This window comes from Chiloscyllium plagiosum, chromosome 31 (assembly GCF_004010195.1).
Source record: "Chiloscyllium plagiosum isolate BGI_BamShark_2017 chromosome 31, ASM401019v2, whole genome shotgun sequence".
Taxonomy (NCBI): domain Eukaryota; kingdom Metazoa; phylum Chordata; class Chondrichthyes; order Orectolobiformes; family Hemiscylliidae; genus Chiloscyllium; species Chiloscyllium plagiosum.
The window spans coordinates 17,572,867-17,590,341 of record NC_057740.1 but is presented as its reverse complement, the minus strand read 5'-3'; the positions used below and the strand labels follow the sequence as shown (position 1 = coordinate 17,590,341).

Below are 17,475 nucleotides of genomic sequence, written 5' to 3'. Positions count from 1 at the left end.
ATAGGAGCGGCGCGGACCACGTGCTCCTTTCTCAGCGCCGCCGCCATCATGGAGGGACCGCGGACACAGAACGTTAAACTCGCCCGGGTAAGGTAGAGAGCGCTTCAGGCCGCACCCTCGGTGGTGGGGAGGGAGGGAGAGAGAGCGAGAGAGAGGGTGCCTTATCTACCACTCTGGCTGCTCTGCGCCGACCGCTTTCAGCCGGAGCGGCGGCCTTCATCCCCCAGTCCGGCCTGGCCTCCACCCCATTGCTCTGCAGTGAGGGGATACTGGACCCCCCCTCCGTGACCGCCCTGATGTTGGGGGGCGGGGGTTCTGTCTCCTATTTTCCCCTGTCCACTCTCTCCTCTCCCCTCCCACTCCAGTAATCGATTCAGTGACTGGTATTCCCGAGTTTAGGATGATTAATCTCCCTGGTGTTGGCCTTCCCTCTTTGAAGCTTTGGCGTGGTTCATGCTGCCGTTCAAGAGGCCGTGTAATGTACGGAGCATTTGGAGCAATAGCTCTCAGCCTTGGTCCAGTGACTTCTGCAGTCTCCGATTAATTGGCAAAGCACTAAAGAGTTTTTTAAAAAATAACCCTGGTTAAATAAATGAACAAAAGTCCCTACTTTTGTAATTAAAACCGTCTAAAGGTGTATAAAAGAAACTGCAGGCTGGATTTATTTTGTGAATATATAAAGGTGTTTGATTTGGTGACTTATCAAAGATTGTAGAAAATAGCTCATGGTGTAGAGGTAGTGGATAGAATATTGGTTGGCAGTAAAACACTATAATTTGAGGCTTTGTATAACTAATTAGTGTATGGCAAGTGGAATCCTACAGGTGTCTGCTGCTGTGACCGCATTTTAACTAATGAACATTTTTGTCCTGTTTAATGATGTAAAAGCATTGGAGACAGTTCAGATGAGGCTTATAAAATTGTTACCTGGAATAAGTGAGTGATGTAGTGAGGATATGTTGTGTTTGTTTGCAGTGGAGTTGAGGGAGAGCTAGTTTAAAGTGTAGAAGATTTTCAGTGGTTTGACAAATGAATGTTTCTTGTTGTGAGTCAGTCTAGAACCAAGTGGCACTGTTATAATATTGTTGCCCATTCTACACAAGACATTCTCTTATTGTGCAACTTGGAAATGCCTGCCTAAGAAGCCAGTGGTTACACTCTAAGATGGTTGGGTAGATCATTGTTAGGCAAGGAGATTCAGAGTTAAAGAGAATGGTGAATGCAAAATAAAAAGATCAGTTGCTATCTTGAATGGGGGAGTGGATTTGAGAGGCCAAATGGTCCCCTGTTCATATTTTATATGCTTGCACTAGGAAACTAGTTATTTCAAGGTGGAAATGCCATGGTTTTAGTCTTGATACCAAATTAATTCTGAAATGAAGTTATTGCTCTAAAAAAATAGCATTTTCAGTGCTTTAGGCTAGTAAAATTCTCAATTGAAATTGGAGACTGTAATATAGCTGGGTGCAATTTCCTAAGGGCGGCATGGTGGCTGTGGTTAGCACTGCTGCCTCACAGGGCTAGGGACCAGAGTTCGATTCCAACCACTTTCAACTGTGTGGAGTTTGCACATTCTCCCCATCATTGTGTGCGTTTCTTTCACGTGTTCCAGTTTCCTCCCACAATCCAAAGATGTCCAGGTTAGGTGAATTGGCCATGCTAAATTGTGGGTCAAAGTGAGGACTGCAGATGCTGGATGTCAGAATTTAGATCCGAGTGGTGCTGGAAAAGCACAAGAGGTCAGGCAGCATCCAAGGAACAGGAAAATCGACTTTTCGGGCAAAAGCCCTTCAGGAATGAGGCTGGGAGCCTCATGGAGAGATAAATGGGTGGGGGTGAGGAGAAGGTAGCTAAGAGTGCAAGAGGTGGGATGAAGGTGATAAGTCAGAGAGGGAGGTGGAGTGGATAGGTGGGAAAGAAGATTGGCAGGTAGGACAGGTCATGAGGATGATGCTGAACTGGCAGGTTAGAACTAGGGTAGGATAGGAGGAGGGGAAATGAGGAAACTGGTGAAGTCCACATTGATGCCCTGGGGTTGAAGTGTTCCGCGGCAGAAGATGAGAAGCGTTCTTCCTCCAGGCATCATGTGAATGTGGAGGCGGCCCAGGACCTGCATGTCCTCGGCAACGTGGGAGGGGGAGTTGAAATGTTCGGCCATGGGGTAGTGGGGTTGATTGGTGCGGGTGTCCCAGAGACGTTCCCTAAAGCAGTCGGCGAGAAGGTGTCCAGTCTCTCCAATGTAAAGAAGACCACATCGGGAGGAACAGATACAATAAATGACATTTGTGGATGTGCAGGTGAAACTTTGATGGATGTGGAAGGCTCCTTTGGGGCCTTGAGGGGTGGGGTAGGTGTAGGTGTAGATTTTGCAATTCCTACGGTGCTAGGAGGGGAGGGTGGATTATTCGGGAGTATGGACCTGACCAGGTAGTCCGGAGGGAACTGTCTTTGCAGAAGGCGGATGGGTGGAGAGGAAAATATACCCCTGGTGGTGGGGTCTGTTTGAAGGTGGCAGAAATGTCGGCAGATGTGGTTTATGCAGAGGTTGGTGGCTTGGAAGATTACGACTGGGGGGTTCTGTCCTTGTTGCAGTTGGAGGAGTGGGGTTTGAGGGTGGACGTGTGGGACATGGATGAGATACGTTGGAGGGCATCTTCAACCACGATGGGAAGGGAAATTCCGGTCTTCAAAGAAGGAGGCCATCTAGTGTGTTCTGTAGTGGAATTGGTCCTCCTGGGAGCAGATGAGGCGGAGAAATTGAGAATACGGGATAGCCTTTTTGCAGGAGGTAGGGTGGGAAGAGGTGTAATCCAGGTAGCTGTGGGAGTCGGGTTTGTAAAAAATGTGAGTGTTGAGTCAGTCGTCATTGGAGATGGAGATGTCCAGGAAGGGGAGGGAGGCGTCAGAAATGCTCCAAGTGAATTTAAGTTTGGGGTGGCATGTGTTGGTGAAGTTGGTGAACTGCACAACCTTCTCACAGGAGCACGAGGTGGCACCAATGCAGTCGTCAACACCCCATCTTCACCATGGACGTCCAATCCCTCTGCACCTCTGTCCGCTATGACTGGTCCTCCAAGCCCTCTGTTTCTTCCTCCCCTGACGTCCCCACCAGTACACTTCCACTGACACTCATTTGTTTGGCTGAATTAGTCCTCACCCTTAATAATTTCTCCTTCGAATCCTCCCACTTCCTCCAGGCGAAAGCTATGCCTGTCTTTATTGGCTACGTAGAATGGTCCATTTTCCGTGGTTACACTGGCACCTGTTGTGCTTTTCCAGCACGGCTCTAGTCTTGACTCGTGCTAAGTTGCCTGTAGTGTTCAGGGATGTGTTAGGTGTAGTTGTCAGGGATAAATATAGGATAATAGGGTAGGGGGAATGGCTCTGGGTGGGTTACTGTTCGGAGGATCAGTGTTGACTTATGCTGAAGGGCCTGTTTCCACACTAGAGAGATTCTCTGATTCCGGATGAAGGTTTGCTTTCAGAAGTTTTGTCACCATACTAGGTAACATCAGTCAGCCTCCAGTGAAGGACTGGTGTTATTGACCACCTTTCTATTTATGTGGATGAAATAGAAAGTGGGTCACTAACACCAGTGCTTCGCCAGAGGCTCACTGATGTTACCTAATATGGTGACGAAATGTCTGAAAACAAACCTTCCAGCTCAGTGAGCAAGCTTGTGTCCAGAACCTCAACCTAAGCTACAAATCTTCTCAAAGATCACTAATTCTGATTGTTAGGCCTGTGTATGTGCCATTGCTGCAGTGGAAATGCTGTGAGAAGTTGAGGTTTTGAGCTTTTGAAGACAAGGTTTGAGTAAGTGCAGTAAAGTTAGTCATAGATGTACAGCACGGAAACGGACCCTTTAGTCCAACTTGTCCATGCCAACCAGATATCCTAAATTAATCCCATTTGCCAGCACTTGGCCCATATCGCTCTAAACCTTCCTATTCATATACCCCATTCAGATGTATTTAAATAAAGTAGTTGTATAAGCCTGCGATGCTCGGGCAGCTTGTTCCATATGCACATAACACTCTGCATGCAAACGTTGCCCCTTAGGTCCCTTTTAAATTTTTCTCCCCTTATCCTAAACCTATGCCCTCTAGTTGATGCTGCTGATGCTGGGGTAGGGAGAGGAGGGGAGGTATACTGATGTTGAGGCTGGATTGTTGAAAAACTTTGAACTACTTAAAATTTGATCAGTACTTGTGATGTTGTCAATCTAAAGGTACTGCATGAGTGAATCTATTGATTGTATAGGTATGGGCAGCAAGGTGGTTCAGTAGTTAGCATTGCTGCCTCACAGTGCAGGGATCAACTCTGATCCCTAGCCTTGGGTAGCTAGCTATTTGGAGTTTGTACGTTCTCCCAGTGTCTGCATGGGTTACTGCCGGATGTTTTGGTTTCCTCCCACAATCTAAAGATGTGCAGGTTAGGCGTATTGGCTATAGTAAATTACTTGTAATGACCAGAAATTTACGGGCTAAGTGGTTGGCCATGGTAAATGTGGGGTTGTGGGGATAAGTTGGATCTGGGTTGGGATGGTGCAGGCTTGATGGGCCAAACGGCCTCTTTCTGCACTGTGGGGATTTGGATTCTGTGTTATGTATAGCTGACAGTTCGCAACTTGCTTAAGTGATTTTTTTTGTAATAGGTTACCAAAATTCTTGGAAGGACTGGTTCACAGGGGCAATGTACTCAGGTAAGGAATCAGTTCTGCAGTATCTTTTAAAACTGGAGCATGAAAGCCATATAAAACAAGTTTGGATGTATGAGGTCACACATCCAAATGTGAGACTGTGTATAACTCCCAAGAATATTTGCATATTAACATGATCCCAACTGAGGCTGATACTCGCTAAAATAAAGTCCCAGAATGAGAACTTGTCTGGTCGATAATGTTTAATTTTTGTAATTAATTTGGTTGTTAGTCATTAAGTCATTTTGAGATGCCAGATCTTTATTAAATAACGATGCAAGTTTATTTGTCAAAAAGGAAATAGCTATGTGTAGAGAAACTTTGGTTTTAATACAAACATCAAAATGAACTTTCAACCTCCTATCTATTTGAAGTATAATAACACAGAACATGGAAATTAAGACCAGGTGTGGGCTGTCTGATCCTATGAGCTGTTGCACCATTCAGTTTGATCATGGCTAATCATGCAGTTCAATTTCAGTTTTTGCCCTATACCTTTTGATTCCATTAGCCCTAAGAAGTGTATATCTTTCTTGGAAATATTTAAAATTTTAACTTCAAAAGCTTTCCGTTGTACAGAATTGTATAGGCTGACTACTTTTTAGGTTAACAAATTTATCCTCCGGCTTAAATGTTCCACATAGATTAGACTTTAACACCTGGTTTGGATCAAAATCCTTTTTTAAGGTTCCTTTCTGTTGTCATATATCTTTATCAATTTTGATGGTCTAAACATTCTCCTTTCCTAACATCTTGAATACATAAATCCAGACTCTCTGCTTAGAAACTGCACAGATTAGAAGTTCTTTTTCCTGAGGTGCCTGGTTCATCTGAACTGAGACTCTATTCTCCTGTTAGGGGAAAAACTGCTGTCATCTGAACTGAACTGGAAGATGAAGATTCCTGTTACAACATGGCAGTGAGCTCTTCTGTTAATTAAACACCCAGAAAAGCTCACCTCTCCTTGTAATCTAAATGAGTGAACTCTCCAATTTCCACTATTTAAATAAAATAACATCAATTTATTTTTTAACTCTAAAAGTGAACATTAAGCAAAACTGTTCACAATTCTAAGCCCCATTCTCTTAACTGCTTACCATTTGCCTCCAACTCTAATACAGTATACTGTTCCAATAAAACGCTTATTAAAATTACATCAGCTTAACTTCAAAACCATGTCATCCTCTATCTTCTAGCTAAAGATCTGAGTGTCGTCTGTCTTTTTTTTAACTGTGAATGTGTTTCATTTGAAAAGGTACCTTTTGACAGTGTTTCCTAATTTCTTGGATTTGTGTTGATGGCATTTGCTCTGTCTAATTTTCAAAATGCTTGCCTTTTTTATACCCCCAACATCAGATCGTCTCATTTGTTCGATGTTGGCAAAACATTCAAACTCGATTGGGTTTTAGTATTCTTGGGACATAATTTAAACTGGTTAAAATGAAATTGTTGTCAAAACAGCAACTGACTTGGTATCTATTTCACAGACAAATGTTACATAGTCTGTGTACTGGATAAATGAAAATATCTAGTCATATGACGCAGATGCTTATAATCTCTCAGTTCAGAATAGCATTTGCTCTCTTAAAGGTACAATACATACCTTCAACTTCAACAGTTTCTCGACCAGTAATGTAACACTAATACCACAGGCTGGGCAGTTGACTCGTGTCATGTCTTCTCAAATGGATTTAGATTGTTGTCCATGTCACTTTCTAACCTTTCTAAAAAAATCAAAACACCATTGACCCACAAATATATCTGTATTTTGAAATCTAAGTTCATTTTTTGCAATAGGTATATTTGTTTTCAGGCACAGATTAAACCTACAGTCCTGCATTAAAGTTCATGTGAATCGGCCTAAAGAATTGGGCATGTTATATATTATGAATGTTGCTGCAGTTCTTCTAAAATGAGAATCCCTCTAATTGGGCAACTGGGTTTTGTCAACTGGCTAGCATCTTTGTTCAAACTTTGCCTGTATCGAGGAATTTGAATACTGCTAGATAACTCGTATTAACCAGTTCTAAATGGAGTCTAATATACAGTTGTTTTCCTGCATTCCTTGGTTAGTTGTCATAATGGCATAACTGAGCAATTTTGTGTGTTGCTGCTGAGTCAACTCTTCTGTTCTAATTCTTTGATTTATCTGCAGGTCCGTGTGGAATTTATGGATGACAGCAACCGTTCCATCATTCGAAACGTGAAAGGGCCAGTCCGTGAGGGAGATGTACTCACACTTTTGGAATCTGAGCGTGAAGCAAGAAGATTGCGATAGAAGGTAGTTCACTGAATTTTAATAAAAATGATTACTGCAGCAGTTTCTAAATTCTTTGTGGTAAAATGAAAATTAAATTCCGATATATTGTTGACAGTGAGTTCCCAGATTCTCCTGTTGCCATTCTCGAGCTTGTGGAAAGAACTTTTAGCTATTACAACTTCCCTGTTTCTGAAGCATAAATCTTAATGGGATTTGCTATGATTGGATGGCAAGAGATGTTTTAACTGGGGCTTCAGTGATAAAGGTCCTACTGCAGTGACCAGGCAAGAGCCACACATCAGAAGCTAACAAGGACTAGTGTGAAACTTGGAGCATTTGAAAGCAAATTTTAATAATGGGACTGCACAGTTATACTACTTGTATCAGCTGTTGTCAAAATTAGAAGCACATTGGCAAAGATTAACTTGTCACTTACCTCAGTTTGAGATTTTGCTATCAACAAATTGATGTCAGAACAATGACACTAGAAAATAATTGCTGTAAAATACTTTAAGGTGTTCCAATATGTAAAATAAATATAGGTTTGATCTTTTCCTTGGGAGTTGTTTATCTGGGGCTTTGTTTTCGGTGTTGTAGAATCCCTACAGTGTGGAAGCAGGCCATTTGGCCCAACAAGTCCACACCAACCCTCCTGAGCATTACAAAGTCCTTAGAGATATACAGCATGGAAACATCCTTTGGTCCAACTGATGCATGCTGACCAAATATCCTAAATTAATCCAGGCCCATTTGGCCTATATCCCTCTGAATCCTTCCCACTTGTGTACCCATCCAGATGCCTTTTACATGTTGTAATTGTACAGTAGTTCTTCTGCAATGTGGGCGGCACGGTGGCACAGTGGTTAGCACTGCTGCCTCACAGCGCCTGAGACCCGGGTTCAATTCCCGCCTCAGTCGACTGACTGTGTGGAGTTTGCACGTTCTCCCCGTGTCTGTGTGGGTTTCCTCCGGGTGCTCCGGTTTCCTCCCACAGTCCAAAGATGTGCAGGGTCAGGTGAATTAGCCATGCTAAATTGCCCATAGTGTTAGGTAAGGGGTAAATGTAGGGGTATGGGTGGGTTTCGCTTCGGCGGGTCGGTGTGGACTTGTTGGGCCGAAGGGCTTGTTTCCACACTGTAATGTAATCAATGCGATTGTTGTTCTCATGCAAGCCCGCATTATTGAAAATCCGCGCTTTAGAAACCGTGCTTAGTGTTGGCCATGTGATAGTGTTACAACCAACACATTCTAAAAGTTAACATTTTAGACGTGTCCCCAATTCGTTGTAACTTGACTGACTAATTTGTGTTACTGAAATGTGCATCATAGCAGAATGATCTGTTCCATGACTTCTATGGCAGCTCATTCTATACACTATATACCACACTCTGCATGAAAATATTGCCCCTTAGGTCCCTTTTAAATCAATGCCCTCTAGTTTCGGGCTACCCCACCTTGGGGGGAAAAGGGCCTTGTCCAATAACACTATCCGTGCCCCTCATGATATTATAAACCTCTAAGATCACTCCGCAGTCTCTGCTCCAGGCTATTCAGCTTCTCCCTGTAGCTCAATCTCCAACCCTGGCAACATCCTTGTAAATCTTTACTGAACCCTTCCAAGTTTCACTCCCTTCCTATAGCAGGGTGACCAATATTTCAATAGTGGCCTAATTGATGTCCTGTACAGCTGCAACATGATGTTCCAACTACTATACTCAATGCACTGACCAATAAAAGCAAGCTTTTGGATTAGTGGTGCTGGAAGAGCACAGCAGTTCAGGCAGCATCTGAGGAGCAGCAAAATCGACGTTTTGGGCAAAAGCCCTTCATCAGGAATCATTTTACCAATAAAAGCAAGCACCAAACATCACCTTCGCTATCCTAATTACCTGGGACTTTACTTTCAAGGAACTATGAGCAAGTACTCCAAGATTTATATGTTCAGCAACACTCCCAAGGACCTTACCCTTAAGTGTATAACCCTAATTTGCCTTTCCAAAATACAGCACCTTGCATTTATCTAGATTAAACGCCATCTACCACTCCTTGGCCTATTAGTCCATGTGATCAAGATCCTGTTGTACTGGGATAACCTTTGCTGTCCACTACACCTCCAATTTTGGAGTCACCTGCTGACTGATTTACCACGTCACCTATGTTCATATCCAAATTGTTTATATAAATGAAAAGCAGTGGACCCAGCACTGATCCTTGTGGCGCATTGCTGGTCACAGGCCTCTAGTCTGAAAAGCAACCCTCCACCACTCTGTCTTCTACCTTTTGAGCCAGTTCTGTATCCATGTGTTAGTTATCCCTGTATTGCATGTGATTTAACCTTGCTAACCAGTCTTACTGAAGTCCAAATAGATCACGTCCACCACTCTGTCCTCATCAATCCTCTTCATCCTGCATTTCCCATGGCTAATGTACAAACTCCACACAGATGGTTGCCGGAGTGTAGCATCGAACCTGGGTCCCTGGCACTGAGGCAGCGGGGCTAACCACCATTTTAGATCTTGGATTGAAGGTGCATAGAGAAAATTCTAGGGTTAGCCTCCTGTCTGGTATGGTGAATTTGCTGCAATCTTAGTGAGCAGTGTGACTGAGCATCCTGACATTTCTCAATAGCTCAGCCAGCCTAGATTTCTAAAGTGTAAATGCGAATGTCATGGAAACTTTTGAAGCAGTGTAATGGACAGTCGTGTATATTTTGTGAATTTCCACTGACTTCCAGTTGGCATTTAAAGTCTCTCATACTGAGCTAAATTTGAAACATGAGCAGTTGAACACACATTGTGTTCACAAAATAAAGTGCAAGAAAAACAGTAGACCTCGTTGGCAGGTTGTGAACTGCGGTGCCCTCCAGAGATGTGTATTGGAGCCAGTGACTCGTCGGCCATGATAGGCGTGTTGTAAGCAATGTAGATGGAAATTTAAAATCTGAAATATTAATGGATGAGGTAAGTGCAAATCTACATCCTTTAAAATTAACTAGGTGTTGGAGCAGCTTTCCTTGCATTATATTGTGTAAAATCGATTTAAAGCAGCTTAAATTAAGAATTTAACACTTTTGCAGTGATATCTAATTCTTGAAAGCTTCTGACAAAGAATATCAAAAGCAAATGCACTTCACCTACTAGCCCTTTTCGAGATGGCAGTATTACTGCTCTACATTAAGCCCAGAATCTTGAATTGTGTTTTGGCAGAGAAATTTCAAGTAAAGTTAACAGTTCCTGAGATTTGAAGATTTCAGGATAGTTACTTTTATGTCGCCTTCCATTCTTAAATCACTTTACAAATATGAACTGTTGATGTTGGGTAGAAAGCACTTATAATAAACTTCAACTAACTTACCTTCCAATTTGAAATCTAAAAGTAAAGCTTTCAATTCTTGATTTTACAAATGAGGATTGAGATTAGGCCATTTGGCTGTTCAAGTTTGTTCTTTCATTGAATAGGATCATGGCTGACCCGGTTTTAGCCTCCATTCTACATTCCTGAATCTGTCTACCCCTTCATGGTCAAGAACACACCCACCTTTACCTTAAATAAAATGTTCTGCATTCACTGCCTATTGAGGAAAGGCATTCCAAGGGTCCTCAAATGTCAATGTTTCTTCAGCTGTTTTAAATCAATGTCCCTTGTTTTTAAAGTCGTTCTAGAAGCAACCTTTCAACATTCACTTAGCCAGGTGTCTTCAGGATCTTCTATTTCCAGTTAAGTCACTTTGGTTTTTATAACTTCAATGTAGGATATTAGATTAGATTAGCCCTTTGGCCCAACAAGTCCGCATCGACCCACCAAAGCGCAACCCACCCAGACCCCTTCATCTAACCCTAAGGGCAATTTACCTAACCTGCATATTTTTGGACTGTGGGAGGAAACTAGAGCACCCGGAGGAAACCCACGCAGACGCTGGGAGAATGTGCAAACTCCACACAGTCAAGTCGACTGAGGTGGGAATTGAACCCGGGTCTCTGGCGCTGAGAGGCAGCAGTGCTAACCACTGCCACCTAGCTGCCCAAACGTTGGTTTGTCTAACGTTTTCTCAAAGCGCTATCTGCTTGATCCTGGTGCATCATATTTGGACAAATGTTACATTTGAAAGTTCTTGGCTGTTAAAACTTGGTTTCTAACTACTGTATATCTTGGTGAGAGCTCCACATGTTTAAGGGTGCTTGTGCATTGGTGGTGTCCTTAGCTCTGAGCCAGCAGGCCCATATTAAAGTTTAACCTGTTCCAGAGGTGTCATAACATTTCTGAATAGGTTGATTAAAAGTGTACAATTTTCAAGAGCTGCTAGCATGGTTATGTATGAAGTATAGTAACATGTGACTTTTGATTTTTGGTGTCTATGCTTGCTTGAAAAAGGATGGTTGTATTTGATATTTCTTTTTACAGTGTAGTAAACATGAATGCTTTAGTCAGCTAAAATTTCAGATGTAAAGGCATTGACCTGTTCTTACCTGAAGGATATCTGATGCATTTGATGGGAGGCTAGTTTATGAATATACATTGTTAGAGTGTACTTGTCTAAATTCAGAAAGCTGTTTTCAAGAGCTCCATCCATCCAAGTTGTCATGAGATGCATGAGGGCATCTTTTGTAATTATGAAGATGCATAAATTACTTGCTCAGCAATTACCAGTGTAGGAAGTTTAGGCAGATAAGCCTCTTCGTGATAAAGACCATGAAATGTAACATTTAGCCTGGCAAGTCTGTGCTTTTGTTTAATGGGTAGGAGGTGGCTTGTTGCTTTAGCCTATTGAGGCATCTCTTTTCCATTTGCTCTTCCATTTACTCAGCTTTCACTTAAATGTATTCTTGGAGGTCATGTCAGCCCCTCACTGCAGTGGCAAGATCCATGTTCTAACTGGCTTCCAGGCAAATACCCTTTCTCAATGATTCTCTGGATCTTTAATTCTAAATCTGTCCTCTGCCTAATACTAACATCTGCTTGTGCTCTATTAAATTCAGATGTTCCTAATGGCTATAATCTTTATCCTGGTGCCATTCTAGTAAATCTTTTGCATCTTAACTCCTCTGCATCCACTTAGTAATATGGAGACCAAATTCTTTAGTTTTCCTATTTGCAGTATAATCAAAGTTCAGTACAAGTTAATGTAAGCTCTTTGTCTTTCAATGTAATCATCTGGAAATAACTTTTGTTTCTTTGCATTGTCTTACATATTTTATTTTTTTCTTTCTTTCTTTTGCAGATCAACAAAGCTGATGCCAGTTGTGATAATTGGTTGCGGACATTTTCACATATTTTGACAATGGGATAATAAACACTTAAAAAATTTTAATGCAGAATTTGTGCCTGTTTTCTTTTTCCTATAACAAGTTTTCATGGAAAACATGTTTCAATGTGACTTGTTTTCTCTCAAAGGAAAGTATGCATACATGTGAGGACAGATGCTTTTCCTGTTGGTGGGCTGCTTTGAAAACCTGTAACTCCGGTTTAGCACCCAGCTACTCTAGAACTGAGATGCTGCTTGCTGCAAATCACTCACTAGCACATATGGTAAATGCCATATTACCAATCCTAGTACCCAAATTATTAAACTGATCCTGGGAGTCTGAAGCCATACCACCTGGCCCAGTTTCTCAGCTTGGGATCTATTGCTTTCGAACCAGAAACTGTAATCTTTGTGAACCGTTGCTGCAGTATTGATGGCAGTAGCATGCCCAGCAAAGTTGAGGCAAAAGAAATTGAGAGTACACAGGCAGGAGCACTATCAGATTTACATGAGAATTCAGTGTATAGCTTTGTTTATTGCAACTAGGAGACAGCATTGGGTGTTAATAGGATTTATCAGTACCAATAAGAATTAAACTTCAAGATAATATAATATTAGTAAAATAAAATTAGCATGGGCAAAGGTCAGGCACAGCAAGACACAAAAACCGATTTCATGTCAGGAAGTGGATTGAACAGTAGGACCTCTAAAATGGTAATCAAGCTTCAGTCCCCTGTACTAATGAGTATAGAAATCAGTTCAGTGGTTGAATGTGTTGCTGGGGTAATGATTGCACGAATGTTGAGGTACGTTGTTTCTGTTTTGTACAGATCCCATGGTTCTGAAAGCAGTAACATTTGCAAAAGGTTTTAATGCACAGATGGATATCAATAGTTATTTATATGCCATTGCTAAGATGGAGCTACAGAATGCACAAAGTTGAAACTGAATATCAAAGGCTCTTTCCTATTTAGGAGGGATAAGTAGCACTTTAAATGTACTGAGCCTCATCATTGAGAGTCTTTGATTAAGATTCAATGATATGATAGAGGAATCATAGAATTTAATGGGTGTAACTAAGAAATAGCCAGAGGCAAAGAACATTGTGTGGTGCTATAAATTACCAAAGTCATTTTGGGCAGATATAAATCAGATATTAGGATTTCACATTAAACTCGAAAGCAGTTTCATTTTGAAACTAGGGTCTTTCTGAAGAAAGGGAAGTTATAAAGATACATACAAGTTGTCCAAGGTGGGTTGGGAAAAAGTCAAAAATTTGTCAAATGATGGGCAGTCCTATTAGTAGACCATGTAGTATTTCTATAAATAAGCATTCCTGAGGTGTAAATCAACATGATTGATGAAAAATTAGATTGCGTTAACTCAAAGTAAGTGCCTTTTTAAGGATGCCAGAATGTGTTAAGCCTAAGGTTTGGGAGCAATTTAGAACCTATAAGGGGTGATCAAGAAACTTTTTGAAAGTGAAAAAAGAAAAGTAAATTGGTATTAAGAGGTGGTACTTGGAAAATTAGCTGGATTAAAGCATGATTAATCCCTGGACTACATGAGCACATCGAGTGTAGAAGTTGGTGACTATCTTACAGGTTCTGAAAAGGTTCTTGGAAAGACTGCAAGTAGCCTATGTAACTCCACTATTTCAAAAGGGAAGAAAAATTGAACTACAGAAGTAAAATGTTGGAATCTATTATAAGGGATAAACTTAAATTTTACATTAAGTTTTGTTAATGTATGCAAGTTGTTGTGAATGACTTTGTTAGGTTCATTGGGGATATGATTAATTGTCCATTATTTAACAAAAAGCCTTGTTAATATAGGGATTACCATTATAAAATGCGTAATTGTGCGCAATCTGTACACTATGTACACTTGTGAAAAGTAGTCATTATATCAAATGTGTTAAAGGCGTTTTTAAAACCGGAATTAGTCTTTGTCTTGGTTTGTACCAGCTGTGTCTCTTTGCTTCCTTCTCTGTGGCCAGGCTAAAGGTATCAGGGAAGATAGTATCTCCTTGGAAAATATTGCTTTCCAGCAGAGACCACAGGTTATATCTGGAAGCTACCATGTTTGGGAATGTCAAGCTATAAGGCCTGTTGATAATACTTGATGGAGATGGAGGGTTTGTTCTGAAATATTACCTGTGCATTCCTCCCATGTTATGTTTGTGGAGACTGGCATAATGGTAATCCTAATGGATTAATGATCCAGAGATCCAGGCTTATATTGATGTGTTCAATTAGTGGAATTTAAAATTCAATCAGCTAATAAAATCTGAAATTGAAAGCTCATACCAAATCATGATGGCAATTAAACAATCTAATTGTCAAAATTCATCTGGTTCTGAAATTAATCTTCAAGGACTGAAATCTCCTGCCTTATCTGTGGCTTATATGTATATATCAGTCCACAACAATTTGTCTTGCAAATCGTGCTGAAAAATAACCACTGATCAAGAAAACTGGGTACAGTAACAAATGTAGGCATTTCATGACATCCATATCATGAAATAATCAAGTGATTAAAGTCAGCATAAGTTATACAATGATTTTTGCCTTCAGAAGCTAGTGGCATCTTTTTTGAAATGCCATTTATCTTACCCCCTGTCTCAAGTCCCAATCAGATTTGGGTGCAATGCTACCTCATGTCTTCCTCAGTTGGGCAACTTCATCTGTTCTGTTCTGTTCTTAATAACTGAAGTCCTCAACCTGTGTCTAATCATTCAATGAGTGGAGTAGCTTTTGGTGTTTTGAGAGGTATTCCTCCTTCTACAGTGCAATTTACAACCTTGAGCTAGAATATCATCGAGACTTAAATCAATTAGATAATTATAGAAAATACAAATTGTGACCATTTATAATATTTTAATACAACGTTGGCAATATAATTGACAGTGATTGGCTAAGTAATACATTATAGATAGTCAACAGCCAATGCCTGCCCTAAAATCTGTGTTCAAAAATATTTGTACAGAAACCACAGGATAGGAATGACTATGTGGCTTCAAGCTCCGGATCCTGGGCTGCAGCTGTTGCCAGGTTATGAAGTGTCCTGAAAATACAAAGTAGCATGACTGAAATACAGCTCCCCTCATGCTGGATGTTGCAGCTATTACAAAGAACATCACAACCGGACAGCTACAATGAAATGGAAATTAGGAGAATGCCCCAACTGGGGACATTCGCCTGCATTTTTACCTCTGGATGACCCAGCATGTTTTACAGTTAAATCTACATGTAGTGAGGTGATGAGTTGTCAAGTGTGGTGCTGGAAAAGCACAGCAAGTCACGCAGCATACAAGTAGGAGAGCTGACGTTTTAAACATAAGCTGTTTATGAGGAATGCAGCTTCATCAAGACCTTATGCTTGAAATGTTGACTCTCCTACTTCTCGGATGCTGCTTGACCTGTACTTTTCCATCGCCGCACTTGTGACTCTGATCTGCAGTCCTTACTTTCGGCTGATTATTGGTTCAGACACTTATTTGCCTCTTTTTCAGATAGAATCATGGGTTCTAAAAGGACAGACATCTTACCAGAAAGATGGCAGCCCTGACCATGCAGCAGCACCACCTCAATACTGCTCTGTAATGCCAGCCTAGATAGCTGCAGAAAATCTCTCATAAAGATTTTAAACCTACAATCTTCTGTCTGGAGACAGCCAACTGAGCCATGGCTATTACATAAGTGTACCTCAGTAGAGCTGCCACTTGCTGTTGAGAGCCTGGTATGAATAAAGAAAGAGCATTGTTTCTTGAGTGCTCCAAGCACTGAGGTGCAAAACCAGTATTGAACAAAGGTAGCAGTGATCCTCACAGGGAAGCAGTGACCACACTGGGGCAGTCCTGGTGTAACAGATTGGATTATTCAGGCAGGAGGAGGACCCTAAATTAGACTGCACCAAAGGCCAAGAGGCAAATGGATAAAAATCAGATTAAAAAACGTTGAATCTGTTCGTGCTATAAAATGTCAGAGCTGGGATCATACAATTTGACATCGGAACAGAAAATGCTGGAGAAACTCAACAGGCCTAGCAGTATTAGATTAGATTAGATTACTTACAGTGTGGAAACTGTATCTGTGCAGACAAACAGACATAATGTCTCACTTGATACTAAGTGTTAAATCTTGATTCAGCATCCACAATATTTCACTTTCGCATCCATGCTGACTGGGCAAGTTAGCTACCTAATGTTGCCTTGAGTGAAGAACAGCTGAAAACAGCAATTTTCTCAATAACCTGCAGCTAAGTAAGCCATTTGTTGCCTGCTCAAGGGCTGTCTGACTTGAGATGGGGAGCAGGCTTCAGGCAGAGCAGATATTCTTCCAGCATCAATGAGGAGAGGTATTAGAGAAAGGTGGACAATAGCCCACACTGCCACTGCCAAAGCATCTGGCACCATGCCCCTGCAAAACTGTTAAAAATGCTGAGTTACAATATTTTACTGACCGGCAATGGTGGCTTGAAGTTCATGTGTGCATAGAGTAAGACAGCGATGTCCTTGTTATTGGCTTCCAGGGCTACAGACAGTGCATTACTGCCATCCTGTGGGAGTACAGACAACAACAGATATAGTTACCACTGTCTCTCGCTGATAAATACAAACCACAGAAAATTGCTGAAGCTGCAAAGCATGTTGCAAATGAACCTGAAATTTGAGCATAAGTAAATCGTTTAGCCTCTCTTGACTGCTCCACCATCTAGGAGAAAGTGAGGACTGCAGATGCTGGAGATCAGAGTTGAAAATGTGTTGCTGAAAAAGCGCAGCAGGTCAGGCAGCATCCACGGAGCAGGAGAATCGAAATTTCGGGCATGAGCCCTTCTTCAGGAATGAGGAACGTGTGCCAAGCAGGCTAAGATAAAAGGTAGGGAGGAGGGACTTGGGGGAGGGGTGTTCGAAATGCGATAGGTGGAAGGAGGTTATAGGCCGGAGAGGGGGTGGGGGCGGAGAGGTCAGGAAGAAGATTGGGGTTCTCTGAAATGCTCCGCCAGTAAGCGGCCTGTCTCCGCACTGTAGAGGAGGCCACATCGGGTGCAGTTGATGCAGTAAATGTTGTGTATCGAGGTGCAGGTGAATCCCCTGGGGCCTTGGAGGGCAGTGAGGGGGAGTTTTGGGCGCAAGTTTTGCATTTCTTGCGGTTGCAGGGGAAGTTGCTGGGAGTGGAGGTTGAGTTCGTGGTGGTTGTGAAACTGACAAGGGAATCGCGGAGGGAGTCTTTCCAGAACGCTGATAGAGGAGGGGAGGGAAACATATCC

At 41.8% G+C, this 17,475-nt stretch overlaps 2 protein-coding genes across 3 annotated transcripts in view; one reads left to right on the top strand and one right to left on the bottom strand.

The window, feature by feature from the left end:
• Positions 1 to 2: 2 nt before the first annotated feature.
• On the top strand, positions 3 to 12,270 carry rps28 (ribosomal protein S28). Its single transcript, XM_043721068.1, has 4 exons — positions 3 to 87; positions 4,658 to 4,705; positions 6,858 to 6,983; positions 12,181 to 12,270. The coding sequence occupies exons 1-3, from the start codon at positions 49 to 51 to the stop codon at positions 6,978 to 6,980; spliced, it is 210 nt and encodes a 69-aa protein (XP_043577003.1). The 5' UTR covers positions 3 to 48; the 3' UTR covers positions 6,981 to 6,983; positions 12,181 to 12,270.
• A 2,796-nt stretch (positions 12,271 to 15,066) lies between these two features.
• The window catches only part of kank3 (KN motif and ankyrin repeat domains 3), a 58,565-nt gene continuing 56,156 nt past the window's right edge, over positions 15,067 to 17,475 (bottom strand). For both annotated transcript variants that reach the window (XM_043721064.1, XM_043721065.1), the window contains exons 10-11: positions 16,669 to 16,764; positions 15,067 to 15,270 (exon numbers count right to left, since the gene is read on the bottom strand). In XM_043721064.1, the coding sequence (XP_043576999.1) occupies positions 15,259 to 15,270; positions 16,669 to 16,764 (108 nt within the window). In that variant the 3' untranslated portion in view covers positions 15,067 to 15,258. The remainder of the gene's footprint in view (positions 15,271 to 16,668; positions 16,765 to 17,475) is intronic.

Bases quoted from the DNA above. Each gene is read 5' to 3' on its own strand.
- rps28 (XM_043721068.1), top strand. From the start codon at position 49: ATGGAGGGACCGCGGACACAGAACGTTAAACTCGCCCGG. The intron at 88-4,657 runs GTAAGGTAGAGA...TTTTTGTAATAG, and splicing joins AGAACGTTAAACTCGCCCGG to GTTACCAAAATTCTTGGAAG. The intron at 4,706-6,857 runs GTAAGGAATCAG...ATTTATCTGCAG, and splicing joins CACAGGGGCAATGTACTCAG to GTCCGTGTGGAATTTATGGA.